General features: G+C 37.6%; 1 protein-coding gene across 1 annotated transcript; it reads right to left on the bottom strand.

Moving 5' to 3' along the window:
* Positions 1-573: 573 nt before the first annotated feature.
* LOC105922324 (butyrophilin subfamily 2 member A2) lies at positions 574-14,393 on the bottom strand. The gene is made up of 9 exons (XM_036129017.1): positions 14,297-14,393; positions 13,049-13,336; positions 12,851-12,970; positions 12,148-12,664; positions 6,028-6,161; positions 5,523-5,864; positions 2,716-3,003; positions 2,517-2,636; positions 574-596 (listed from the first exon to the last, which is right to left on the bottom strand). Exons 1-9 carry the CDS (start codon positions 14,391-14,393, stop codon positions 574-576), a joined length of 1,929 nt encoding a protein of 642 aa, XP_035984910.1.
* Positions 14,394-14,746: the final 353 nt, after the last annotated feature.

Raw genomic sequence — 14,746 nt, forward strand, 5'->3', positions numbered from 1 at the left:
TATAATAATTGTTGTCATCTTTCCAGCTTTTCAAAATGTTCATACTGCATTTTAAAACCAAAATAAAACGTCCAGTTCGTCGTTTATATAGTTTATATTTACACATTTTGTCTACATTTTGTTTGTGGTCTGGCTCCTGCGTCCTCCAGTGTTTTGTAAGTTTTGGATTTTCATTAAACTCACCCATAACGACTCCCTTTGTCTCTCTGTTTTTGGGTCCTTGAACAATCACAACTAAAAAATCACAAACACATGGTACTGGAGTTTAAATAGAACCTTCTTATGTTGTTTCTTAGATTTTGTGATTTACTGCTTGAGTTTGTGTTGGGATTAATGTTTATACTTCATTAACCGATTTATTTTGTTATGATGTAGTAATGTAAGCTTCTGATATAATCATATCACTCACATGATAGCTTAATCATGTCCCTGTGAAGAAACAGAAGACACTCTGTTTCTTCCCTTCCTGAAACAAGAAGACTCAGCTACAAGATTATGTGCTGACTGGACGTGATTGCTCAGTTGTGTATCTTTGTTGACAACTGAGGCTGTAACTATCTGTTCCCCCACCCTTCAGTACAGCCTCAGTCCTGTAACTAGGGAAACGCCCCAAACTTAATAAAACCGAGGAGAACGCTGAGACCGGCAGAGTAGTTTGGAGATTGTAACTGCAATGGTCTCTTCCTATTTTCCTCGAGAACAAAACCAAACTAACTGTCTTTGTGCCTTTCTTTCCCTGTTTGTATGATGTTTTAAGTATTTAGACCTGACAGTGTGTTTTAAATTAAAATGAATATGAAGACCAGAAGTCTCACAATACAAAGTCCTTCTGTCAGTTTCTATGTTCTCCTTTGCTTTGATTGACTGTCACTTTTCTGATGCACTGACATAATTTAAAATATTCATTCAATACAATAAAAAATGTAAAACACATAGAGTAAAATATTAAAAATAAAAAAATAATTCATTTTATAAGGAATCAAATAGTAATTTCCTATTTTAAACATTGATTAATGTGGTGTTGTCTCACAGGTACAAACATTAGAGTTATCACAGGTGAACACACGAGGATACAGATCAATTCTTGAACAACATGACAATCCCATGCCATTATTTGTGAACATTCTAGTTTTGTCCCTTTAGGTTTCTGCACCATCATGTACATTATTTTACCCAGAAAATGTGAAAGTATTATATGTTTTAAACAGAAAAGGTTCACTTATATGAAAAAAAATCTACTAAATTGAAACTTGTTGGGAAATGAATCTTCTCACTTAATGTAGAAATTAACCAAAGCTGATTTGTTTTATATCTCAGCAGTGAAATCACATCTGTGTCTCCATTTCTTTGAGATGTGTTTTTATTTCCTCCACATGTTTCTTAAGTTCCTGTTTTCTCTCCTTCAGCTTAGTGACTTCATCAGCAATTCTCTCCATTAGTTTCTGTGTCATCAGTTCCATCTGTTGATGACTTTTCTTTCTCTCAACCAGTCTATTATTGCTCTCTGTCATGATTTCTTTCAGTTTGAAGTATTCTTGTGCTTTCTTTTCTGTCCTGTTCTCCTTCTGCTTTTCTACTCTATCATCAACTGCTTTAAGCTTCTTGTCGATCTCTTCAGCCATTTTCTCTGCCTCCTCTCTTTGATCAGTGAGACGTTTTTTCTGCTCCTTCAGTTCCTCTGACATCTTCAATAATGCTTCAATCTGCTGATCAATGCTTCTATGATCCTCATTTCTCTTTTTTATCTCCTCCTCAAGGTTTGACCTTTTCTTAGCCAAATTATGCTTTTCTTCTTTCAAGAGCTTCTGGTTCTCTTCATTCTCTTTTTCTTTCAGCTTCTTCATCACTGCAGAATCAGAATCAAGTTTAATCGCCAAGTTCGGTTTCCACTTACAAGGAATTTGACTTGGTGTTGATGGTGCAGACAAAAAATAAGAATACAGTAAAATAGAAAGTAAAAAGGATATATATACAGAAGCTATATACACTCAGTAACAATATACACTCAGGAAATAAAATTAGAAGTAAAATAAAATGATTTTGCATCAGTTTAGTTTCTTATTATTGAAACAAGAACTGAAGTGAACTTGTTCTATTTTGGACCAGTTTACAAAGATGTGCTGTATAGTCTGCTCAAAAATAAAGGGAACACTAAAATAACACATCCTGCATCTGAATGAATGAGATATTCTTGTTAAATACTTTGCTCTTTACATTGTAGAATGTTCTGACAACAAAATCACACAAACAATAAATCAAATGTATTAACCCATGGCGGTCTGGATTTGCAGCCACACTCAAAATTAACGTGGAAAAACACACTACAGGCAGATCCAACTTTGAGCTAATGTTCTTAAAACAAGTCAAAATGAGGCTCAGTAGCGTATGAAACTGTCAATCAGTGTTGCTTCTTAAATGGACAGTTTGATTTCACAGAAGTGCGATTGACTTCCAGTTACGTTGTGTTGTTTAAGTGTTCCCTTTATTTTCTTTTTGAGTAGTATATATTAACTTACAGGTTTTAGTTTTTCTCCAGTTCCAGCAGAAAGCAGCAGCTCCAAGAAGAACCATGAAGGCCAGAATCACAGTAAAGCTGACAGAAACACTGCAGTCAGGCTGAGGAACGAAGGAACCATCTGAAACATCCATGAAGAGAACCAAGTAAATAAACAATAACTGAACTGTCTGAGGATCAAAGTCTGCTAAATGTTCTACCTTGGACATAAAATTGTGTCTCTCTGGTCTGGTTGATGTTCTTCTGCTGGACTCTGCAGGTAATGTTGTTGTTGTGTCTCTTCTCCACAGTAACTCTGCTCCTGACAGTGTAGAGACCATCAGGACTTCTGGTTTTCTCTGCAGCTCCAGCAGAGATGATGCTTCCCTCCCCGTCCAGCCAGAAGATCTCAGGTTCTGGAAACCAGCCTGCAGAGCTGCAGTCCAGCATCACTCCAGAGATGCTTCCATCACGTCCTGCTAAACTGATAGCAGGTGAGGAGACGGACCCTGACAGTAGGAGAAGAGCAATGTCAGGTAATATATTTATACCGTCCAAAACATTTGAAAAAGTTGCTAAAAAAAGTTCGGATCAGTAATTCAACTGTCAAATTATTCAGACATTGGTGTTTCTTCACTTCCTAATTTTTTTTTTTTTTCAATGTTTGTCACACTTAAGTGTTTCAGAACAAACAAATTTTAATATTAGTGAAAGACAACACAAATAAACACAAATTGATGTTTATTTGAAGGCATTTATCATTAAAGGGAAAATAATCCAAATTCTCTTGTCCCTTTGTCAAAAAGCGATTAACCTCTAAGCCTAATAGCAAGTTAGATTTCCCTTACGTCACCCTTTCAGCAGCATGAATCAAGCATTTACAAGAACTCACAATTAGTCTTTTTCAGTGCTGTGGAGTAATTTTGACATCTTTGCAGAATTGTTGTAATTTAGCCACATTGAAGAGCCATGTGGGTTTCCTCCCTAATAATAAACACCTAGAATTAAAAACTGTATTCTGTGCTTACTTGTATTGTCTTTGACAAATATAAAAATTTATTTGATCTTTCAACACACCGAAGTGCAACAAATATTCAAAAAATAATAATAAAGAAATGACAAAAGCAGCAAACACTTTTTCACATTTCTGTAAATACCCACTGCAGGAATTAACTTGTTAGTTACCAAAGTGTCTCATGCATAAAATAAACTTCCCTCACCTCTGAAAAACTAAAAGGCAAATATGTTGTACAATAAAATGGGACCAAAAGCAAACACACAGTAGGGTTTTGTCCATTTTTAAGTTAATTTAGGTATTATCCTTTATAAGAATAACAAATCCTATCACATGTACTACAGAGATTTAGATAAGGCCAAATTCATGAAAAAAAGAACTTGAACATTTGTGGAATCTGGAAATATCAGGCAGTTCTGTCGTTTTATTCTCTGGCTTCACTACTTCTTGTCAATATTTGGGTTTTGTTTGTTTTGCCTTTGGACTTTTCTTCAGCCGTTTACCTCTCAGCCAGTGTTCTGCTCTGCTCTTCTGCAGGAAAAGTTCAGCTCTGCCACGGTCAATTAGCCCACATAAACTCCACCTGCTGCCAGTAATTATACTCTACTCTTGTCACCTGGTCAGCAGCCTATATATAGCCGCCTCAGCCAACTCATCCCTGCCAGAACGTCTACTATCTTCGCTTCTCATGACGGATCGCCCTGTTTTATGTACTGTAAGATGACTCTTCAGCTAAGTTGCCTGTGTCTGCGCGTTGCAGTTCTGCCGGTCTATCTCCGTGAGTCCCTGCCGTTTGCTCAGCCGGTTCTGGTGGTTCCCTGGACTACACCACCTGCTCTGTTCTCCTGCTCATCCCGGCCTGCCTGCTCCTTCAACCAAGATTCATCTACCAAGTCTGGTTCTTTGTCTGCCTCACACATCGCTATTCATCTTCACATTAAAACTTTAATGTATCTATGTGTCCAGCTGAATATTGGGTTAACCCGCTGATATCATTACACTTCTACTCTCAGTACTATCAACAATGTCAGATGTGGCCGACATCAGATAGGGCTTCATTGTCCCTGAAGAGAGAATGCTTTGGTGCCTTGCAGCAAGAAGATCCCGGGCTGTAGATCTGTTCAGATCCTTTCTGAATGGAGTTTGGATGTTTTGTGAGACTGTGGGTCATCTCAGGGTGCTCCAGGTTTCTGGATCAGCTACTCTAAGTGTTTGGGAGCATTATTGTGTTTTTTCTCACCCATTCACTGTTGGAGATAGTGACCAACATCTTTGCAAAGTTTAAGCAGAAATAGTAAATGGATAGATAGCTCAGAGGAACATGCTTGAACATAGCTTCTAAACCCTAAATTAACTTTCCTTGCGTCATACATTCTCAGTTCCTGTCTCTTCATCTATGGTTGATTTAGAATGAGTCCCAGTGAGTCAGTTTAACAAAAACCTCACTGATGTGAGTTGAATTTATTTTCTTTTAAATCTTCACCTAAGTAGAAAAAATGCATGTACCAATTTAGACCACTAGGTGGCACAATTAATATGGAATTTAGCTAAATCCACACCCGAAATAAGCAACAAGTTCCACAGTCAGTTAGCCGTCTGGTAATTATCTCCAATACACTGGACAGGTTGTCAGTCCATCACTGGGCCACAATCACCACACAGCCCAGACAATCATACAGATTAACTAACGAGGGGTAACAATTACATTTAACAGTCCAGTTTTTATGGTGTGGGAAGAAGAACCTGGACAGAACGCTTCAAATGGGAGGACATGCAAACGCTGTGCAGGAAGAGCCCATTCCAGAATTTTTAACCAAGTACCATCTTCCGGCAAGGTAGGACAATATATTTAAAGCTTGCTATTTATTTATTTATTGCTGAAAAGCAGATGCTAAAAAAATACCAAATAGAAATTTTATTTCTCATTTAAAGCCCAGTACAGCGTTTTCCACATCTATCTATGCAAAAATAAACAGCAGTTATAACTGCACTCATTGTACCGTGTTTACTTACCAACTAGAAGGTTAATAAAATATTCTTTCATCCCTTTTGGATCGTAGCACCTAAATCTTGCGTTGTCAGAGTGTCTTACTCCTGTGAGTCTCAGTGAAACATCTCCATCTCTCAGTCTGTCTGTGAACAGTGACGTTCTTCCCCTGTAGGCCGTGTTTTGGTCATCTGTATATTCACTTCCTTCAAACCACACATACACAAATCTGGGGTTTAGGTCCTGTCTCCCCCATTCCAGCACCAACTCATTAACGTTCACAGCAACTCCCAGGTGACACGGTAAAACAACGTCTTCACCGACCATTGCTGTCACCAGCTGAGGCTGGTTTGTCTCCAGGGACTGACCTGGAAAAGAAAACCTGATTAAAATAATAAAATGCCTTGGAAGTCGTCTCAGGCAGAGATTTTAACCACCTAGCATTTGTTTCCTTGAAATAAATACAATAATTCATTCTTTTGGCAGCTGACAGTAACTAATAAACTTTCACCATTATTTCCAGGAAATTACCTTTGCAGGTGTTTACGAGGAGAAGGAATCCAAACATGACTTTGCCAAACAGAACTTCTTTGAACATGGAGTTTAAAGACAACTGTTCCAGCATTTGAACCATCCTGAAGATAAAAATGAAAGAACGTACAACACTGAGGAAATGCTTTTACAGGTTTGTGCCATAAACGTTTCTTGATCATAAAACAGTTTCATGCATTAGGATCAAAGGTGTTACAAAGGTTTTCACAAAACCAAATAACTTGAATTTTTATGCTGCATGAGGTCATAGAAATGTATTTTCTGATAAAACTTGGTATTAGGAACTTTGAGCATTAGCACTGCTGATGACCACAAGTACCAAACAGATTAGTTTAATGTTTTACTTTCTATGCTCTCCAGACATCACATTTGTTTACCTTCACTACAGGATTGCATCTACATAAATTGCAAAATACATGTATTAATAAAGAAATTAAAATAACTATATAACGTTGATAAATTGTACCTGCTCAGCCGTATCATGTCTCTTTTCTTCTACATTGACTGCAGGGGGCAAAGTCTCAGATAAAGACTATAAAACTAGAGGTGTGGTCCAGTACAACTTTACCAGTCCAACCAGGAACTAAACTTCTTGAAATGTCAGAACTCCAGAATAAAGTTGTTCCTAAGAGACTGAGAAAGAAATCACACCCACTCCCCAGGTTTGCCACATTTCAGTGAAAGCCAGTAAAAATATTTTAATGATGAGCAAAGAAATGTAAGTAGCAGTGCAGGAAGTTGACAAACTATCATGTGAGTGTGTTTTTAGCTGCTCTGGTGATTCTGGGAACTCCCACCCAACCTGAGCTGGAAGGATCGGATGTGATGCTTCCTTGCATCTACGAGGAAACTGAGCTGAATCACATCAGAGATTTCTACAGAACTGGTCTCTTTATCTGATGATGTGCTGCACCGGCAACATGACCATCAAGAATGTCTCCAAGTCCGAAGAAGGGAGCTAGAAGTGCAGCACATCTGGAGGTGAAGAAAGTTGGCCGGCTGTTAATAAACCACTCACAGGCTGGCTTACTGTTCTTTATTTTGCTGTCATGTTTTATATTTAATATCTGAAATATACTTTCAGTACCAAATGAAGAGAGCGTTGGCAGACTGACAAAATCCATCCCCGATGAGAAAATAATCCTGCACTTGTGTTCAGCAAAATCTATATTTATTAGCATTTTATTATATACTGATTTACTGGCATATGTTGTAGTTAATAAAATATATCCAGTCCTAATATTGTGTTTGTTTGCTTTATAGCATTTTACTCAGTGCTTATGTTTTATTCTTTGGTGAAATTGTAAATTTGTTTGGCCAGCTTTAGTTTTTAAGTGTGCTGTATAACTAAATTCGACAATATTTAGACATTCTTTTTCACTGAATTGTTGTCTAGACCATCATGCATTTCAAATCTACTCTTCTAAAACCTTATATGTGGTAATATTGATAAAACCTCTTGCCTTAAGTTGATATAGCAATCTAGGGTCCAGGGCGAGCAGGTTGCAGAATAAAAGGCTGGTCACAGCAGAGATGATGGCTGAACAGGCTGGTGACTGGCTGGAGGCAGAAAGTGGAGCAGAGACCCAGGCAGGAGATATACAGAGAATTACAGGGACCGATATTATGCAAGATAGTGACCTAGAACAAAAAGCCAATGAGGTATCCAGTGAGGGCTGGGTGAACAGAGTCCACACAGGAACAACATATCAGGGCAGGCATTGCCCATTATACTGGGATGCAGCTCACACCGTGCAAGTTTAATCTGGAGAGACTCATACAGACACAAAAGAGGAAAAAGTTATTTGGTGTTCACATCCTGGCAGAAAACGTGAAAGATGCAAATGTTCATGAGCTTGGATGTTCATTCTAGGTTTAGTTAAGTCTTCCCCCGGGGTCTGGACACAAGTGGTGGAGGCTGTAGGGGAGGAATAATTAGATGAAGCTTGTGGGCGTGAAGGAGGAGATGACTTGGAGGATCGAAACTCAGTTGAAGAGCAGGAGAATCCATGTGTGGAGCAGGTTTTAAACAGCCTTGTGGAATGGTAGGATGAGGACTCTACGAAGATTCGCTGGCGCACCTACGCTTGACCAGGCAATCAGTAGATGCAGGTGCGCAGGGGTGAGTCATCCTGCTTGAACTTTTGTCTAAACTTCATAAGACAATCTGGTGCTGAATGGCTGTGAGAGGCAGGCATAAGTAGGCAAGGCAGCAGGTGAGACTCACGCAGGGATAATTAGCTCAGCACAGGTGAAACTACTCCACAAATACGCAGAGTGGAGCAGAGCAGAAGGAGGCGATAATTATAGGACTACAATGGATAGAGGAGGTAAAACCGGATAGAGCAGTTTGTTGTTTCGATCCTTTGGCAGCCCTTCACAGTATCCAAAATATGAAATCAGAAAGAGAAGATTTATTATTAGAAATTCATCAAAGTTTATTCAGAATACAAAAACTTTATATAAATGTAAGGTTTTATTGGGTTCAAGCCCATGTATGAATAAATGGAAATGAAAGAGCAGACCAAATAGCTAAAATATCAATTAGAACAAATAATATTATAAACATACCATATGGGAAAGGAGAAGCTAAGACAATAATCAAAAAATAAATAAAGAAAATATGGCAGGATAAATGGAACATGGATAAAAGTGGAAGAAATTATTATAGTGTACAGAAATCTGTTAATGCCAAGGGTGTGATTAGGAAAAATCGAAGAGGAGACTATTTTGACAAGACTAAGATTTGATCATACTGGGTTAAATAAAACATTATTTTTATTAAGGAGAAGTGAAACAGATGAATGTATAGAATGTAAAGTAATAGAAAATGTAGAACATCTTTTATTATATTGCAGGAAATATGATGAAGAAAGGATAAGATTAAAACAAAAAACAAGACAAATAGGAAAAGGATGGAATCTGAAAGGATTAATAGGAACAACAGGAGAAGGGATCAAGGAAATACAGAAAGCTGTTATAAAGTATCTTAAGAATATAGGATTATACTATAAGATTTAAAATTTTATAGGTGTATGTATATATATATATATAAATAGAGAGAGAGGGATGGATGGATATAGCTATATAGAGATGTATATATATGGATATTGATATGTATGTGTATGTATATGTATGGGTATTGTAGATATTAATACCGGCCTGCTCCTGCTTATCTCTGAAGGCCCGTCTTACCCCGGCTTAAGATTTGGCAGTAAGGCAAAAACAATTGATCAGAGGCAGAACATTTAAAATATGCATATTTAATTCATTAGGAATTCCCGACGGAGACAGAAGTTTACATTACCATTTCGTTGTATTCATTATAAGCAGACATCCTGGCTCATTGTGAGGTAAAGATTTCTGTCTAACTTTTCCTAGTCTGAAAACATCTTTTAAAGGCTGCGTCCCTCCCATGCTTGGGAGGAGGGTGATCTGTTCTTAAAACAAAGAGACTCTTCTACTCTGCAAAAGGTCAAGCCAAATGACCTATCCACCTGCCATAAAACCCATGCATGTTTATCTTACCCACAAAAGGGAGAGACAGTCAAAACTCAGGCATTCCTCAGCACTGCCATATGAATACAACTATGATATTTATTTTCCTCAACTGTATGTATGTATAGGTATGCATGAAAATATGTGTATATAGGAATATATATATATATATATATATATATATATATATATATATATATATATATATATATATAGAGAGAGAGAGAGAGAGAGAGAGAGAGAGAGAGAGAGAGAGAGAGAGAGAGAGAGAGAGAGAGAGAGAGAGAGAGAGAGATAGATAGATAGATAGATAGATAGATAGATAGATAGATAGATGGATAAAAAAGTAATCATCACATTGAAATAGCTCATGCTACATACTCTCGTATAGTAGGTGGCAGTATGCACCTAAAAGTCAAGATTGCAATCTGCCATTAAATAAAAAGAAGAAGAGCAGAAGGAGGAACACAGCCATCCAGTAAAACAAAACAGCAGACAGGTTTGAAACAGCTCGTCTTCTCTCACATTTTGGTTTACATGTTTTCTGGTAAACCCCATATATTCAAACTGTGAGCTGAAGTTTAAGTCAAATGTTTTAACCCCTATACATCATTCGTTTTATTCATTCAATGTAAGTTGGGACAATTTGGTAACATTTATTAAATTCTAAAACCTAAATATTGTACAAGAATGTTTTCAGATACAACTCTGAGACGGTAATTTTAACCGTCTCAGTTTAAAACCACAAAATAAAACTACAGGTTTTATTTTGCCCCGTGTGTTTATTTTGACAACAGTACAAGTCAGTTTCAGATAAAGTACAAAAATATCGCGTATCGAGGAGCCAGATGGGATGTAACTTCTGCATCAGTTTTACAGCACAAATTAATTTTGGCTCTTATTTATAGAAATAATAAAATAAGACGGAGAAGCAAAGTAAAGAAGCAGTATTGTAAATTCTAGGCAATGAGCTGAGGCAAAATAGATGCAATATTTAAATGTAAACACAGCAAACAGAAATGAGCTGTTTTAACTGATCAAGGGTCCACTAACAAAAACCCATGTTTATCATTGAAGTTATGAAGTCGACTCTGTCACACTGAAATAAACTTGACTCACATGATCAAATAGGTTTTCACTGATACAGAACATGATGAAAATGTCAATTATTGTCATGTTGATCTTTAAGGCATAAATCAGAATTAATCAGTCAACATTTCTATTTTACATTTTATTATCTGTGGCCTAACACTGAAGGTATGGCTTGTACAATGTACAAAAAGTTTCTTTTTAATTTAAGAATTTGATTTTTAAGGATTAGAATTTTAATACCCTATTATTTTAAATGTTCAAATAAAACAGCAAATTATATTTAAATCTGTCAGTTTTCTGTTTTCACAGAACAAAAACATTTAACCTGATGCTTTTTAGTCTTAAACTTAAGTTTATTTTAATGCATTGTGTAACTATTGTTGTCATCTTTTCAGAAATTAAATTTGTTCATACTGCATTTTTAAACAAAAATAAAACATCCATATTTCTCTCCATATGTTCTATAATTACAGGTTTTTCTTGTAACATAATGTTTAAATTTATTGTTATATGATTTCTATCATGGCTACTTTCAACTAAAGTTAGGCACATAAAGACGATTAAATAATCTAAATATATAGTAGTAGAGTTAAAAAAAGAAAGTTATTATGTTCTTACAGTTTTACAAGGGGATTTACTATTGGAGTTTGTTTTCAATTAAAATTAGTACAAGGACCAGAAGTCCGTCCGTCCGTCCGTCTTCTTCTGCTTATCCGGGGTCGGGTCGCGGGGGTATCAGCTTCAGTAGGGAGGCCCAGACGTCCCTCTCCCCAGCCACTTGGGCCAGCTCCTCAGGAGGAATCCCAAGGCGTTCCCAGGCCAGCAGAGAGACATAGTCCCTTCAGCGTGTCCTGGGTCTTCCTCTGGGCCTCCTCCCGGTGGGACGTGCCCGGAACACCTCACCAGGGAGGCGTCCAGGAGGACCAGAAGTCCTTCTCGCTCTTTCTGTTTTTTTTTTTTTTTTTGGTTTACTTAACTGTAACCTTCCTGGTGCACAGAATTTCAAAGACTCAGCTAATAAAATAAAAAAATAAAAAATATAGAAAGGCAAATATCACAAATCAAACAAAACAGGGAAAAATATATTCCTATTAATAAAAAAATCTAATGGTATCACATTTTCCTATTTCATACATTGATGCTGTTTTGTCTAAACTAAACTGTGTTCCTGATATCCTGTAAGTGAAGAGGTCACATCGTACTCTGTGCATAGAAATTAAAAACAAAAAAGCGTAGGATACAGATAAACTCTTTAAAAACATATCAGTCCCATGCCATTCCTGTATAAGTGAATTTTCTAGTTTTGTGCCTTAAGTTTCTGTACCATCATGTAAATAATTTTATTGTTGAACCTCAGAAAATGTCAACATTTTATATATTTTACACAGAAAAAGGCCCCTTATATGAAACATAATCAAATCTACTGAGTTGAGACACGTTGAGGAATGTATTATCTCATTTATTGCAGAAAACAATGAAACTAAATGTATGTCTCAGCAGTGAGATCACATCTGTGTCTCCATTTCTTTCAGTTGTGTTTTTATTTCCTCTACTTGTTTCTCTAGTTCCTGTTTTCTCTCCTTCAGCTTGGTGACCTCATCAGAAGTTCTACTCATTAGTTTCTGTGACATCAGTTCCATCTGTTGATGACTTTTCTTTGTCTCAACCAGTCTATCATTGCTGTCTGCCATGATTTCTTTCAGTTTTAAGTATCCTTGTGCTTTCTTTTCTGTCTTGTTCTCCTTCTGCTTTTCTACTTCATCATCAACTGCCCTAAGCTTCCTGTCGTTCTCATCAGCCATTTTCTCTGCCTCCCCTCTTTGATCAGTGAGACGTTTTTTCTGCTCCTTCAGTTCCTCTGACATCTTCATTAATGCTTCAATCTGCTGATCAATGCTTCTCTGATCCTCATTTCTCTTTTTTAACTCCTCCTCAAGGTTTAACATTTTCTCAGCCAAGTTCTGCTTTTCTACTTTCAAGAGCTTCTGGTTCTCTTCATTCTCTTTTTCTTTTAGCTTCTTCATCACTGCAGAACCAGGAAATAAAATGTGATTAATTAGGTTTAATTAGGTTCAGCATTTGTTAAGTTTCTGAATAAAAAAACATGTATAGTACATCAGAGAACTTCATTTATTGTGGGACAATTTGATAGTATTTTTAACATAGTGTCAAAGATGAAACCTCCTTGTATGATGAAAATATATGAACTTACAGGTTTTAGTTTGTCTCCATTTCCAGCAGAAAGCAGCAGCTCCAAGAAGAACCATGAGACCAAGAATCACAGCAAAGCTGACAGAAACACTGCAGTCAGGCTGAGGAACGAAAGAACCATCTGAAACGTTCATGAAGATTTCCATGTGAAAAGCAATAACAGAACTGTCTGAGGATCAAAGTCTGCTAAATGTTCTACCTTGGACATAAAAGTGTGTCTCCCTGGTCTGGTTGATGTCCTTCTGCTGGACTCTGCAGGTAACGTTGTTGTTGTGTCTCTTCTCCACAGTAATTCTGCTGCTGACAGTGTAGAGACCATCAGGACTTCTGGTTGTCTCTGAAGGTCCAGCAGACATGATGCTTCCCTCCCCGTCCAGCCAGAAGATTCCAGGTTCTGGATACCAGCCTGTAGAGCTGCAGTCCAGCATCACTCCACTGTTGCTTGGATCAAGTCCTGCTAAACTGATAGCAGGTGAGGAGACGGACCCTGACAATCAGAGAAGAGACATAAGCTGAAGAATCACATCCTTCAAGAGTCATCCAAATGTCTTTAAAGTATGCACAGTATTTATGAATTGCAATAATAACCTATATGTGAAAACACACTTGCAATTAGGACAGTGAGCGTTGAACAAGCAGGGTGATCTACTGGTTTAAATCAGACGGTCTTAGTCCACTCATCAGCCAAAAGAAGTGTGTGTTTGTTTAAAATGGTGTCTGCTATATTATATCTGTAGCTGTTTGACACCACTGATGTAGTTTTTAGGGAAAACATCTCGGCAAAGGCTATGAAGAACAACAATATTCTGTTGCATCTTATTTTCTTCACTTACCAACAATGAGCTCGACAAAATGTTCCTTTTTCTCCTTCGGTAAGAAGCATCTGTATCTTCCATTGTCAGAATGTCTCACATCAGAGAGTTTTAAAGAAACGTCTCCATTCCTCAGACTTTCATGGGACATTGATGATCTTCCTTTGTAGGCTTCATTTTTGTCAGCTGAATGTTCATGGCCATCAAGACTCACAAACACAAATCTTGGTTTCAGATCTTGTCTGCCCCACTCCACAGTCATCCGAGAAGCATCCTTAGGAGGTTTGAGATGACACGGCAGAACAGTGTCCTCACCAACCATTGCTGTCACTGACTGGAATGAATCCGTTTCCTCTGACTGACCTGAAAATGGCAAAAGATGGTAAATTAAGAATAGTTTACCATTGCTGTTGCCTATAGAGTTTCCTATAAAACCATTGTGGCCTATAAGGGCAATTTTGCCAAAAGCTATTATTACACAAGACTGGCCTTGATTTTATAACTAATCCTAACTTATACATTCCACACGAACCAAGGATTATTTTGGAAGTGCTTTGCCACCATCTAGTGGTTGCACTTATTCCCAGTAATGACTGGGCCCCCTTCAGATGAAACCAGGTTCTGCTGTATCCGACAAACCTCTTGGTCTGACAGGAGTCCCATCCAGATGAAGCAGATGTGAAACTGACTCCATTTGAATCCTGCTCCCAGACTGGATAAGTCTGAAGCCATCTTCTACTGCCGCTGTGTTCTGACATCTCTATCTGCATAAACCACCCAAACTCCAGCGTGTTTGAGCATGCAAGCTAACATAGAGTGCGATTTTCTCTTAACACAGATTCACTAAACAAACAATACTAGTGGACCTCAGAGTTTCAGTTGAGTTTTAGACACTATTCCATTTGTTAAAGATTTTACACTAAAACATTTTGTGTTCATGAAATCAGACCACACAAATGCCTCTTTTCTTTCTCCTTAAGCTGTCCCTGTTCTTCTTCCTCTTTCTTCCTCATTTACATATACCGCAGCATCACTTCATCGCTCACCACCATGGCATAGCATTTACAATGCCTCCTATGGCTCCT

Source organism: Fundulus heteroclitus, unplaced genomic scaffold (assembly GCF_011125445.2).
Source record: "Fundulus heteroclitus isolate FHET01 unplaced genomic scaffold, MU-UCD_Fhet_4.1 scaffold_129, whole genome shotgun sequence".
NCBI classification, from domain to species: Eukaryota; Metazoa; Chordata; class Actinopteri; order Cyprinodontiformes; family Fundulidae; genus Fundulus; species Fundulus heteroclitus.

Bases quoted from the DNA above. Each gene is read 5' to 3' on its own strand.
- LOC105922324 (XM_036129017.1), bottom strand. From the start codon at position 14,393: ATGGCTTCAGACTTATCCAGTCTGGGAGCAGGATTCAAATGGAGTCAG. The intron at 13,337-14,296 runs GTCGGATACAGC...TCTGATTGTCAG, and splicing joins CCTGTCAGACCAAGAGGTTT to GGTCCGTCTCCTCACCTGCT. The intron at 6,162-12,147 runs GTGATCTCACTG...GCATTTCCTCAG, and splicing joins AAAGAAATGGAGACACAGAT to TGTTGTACGTTCTTTCATTT.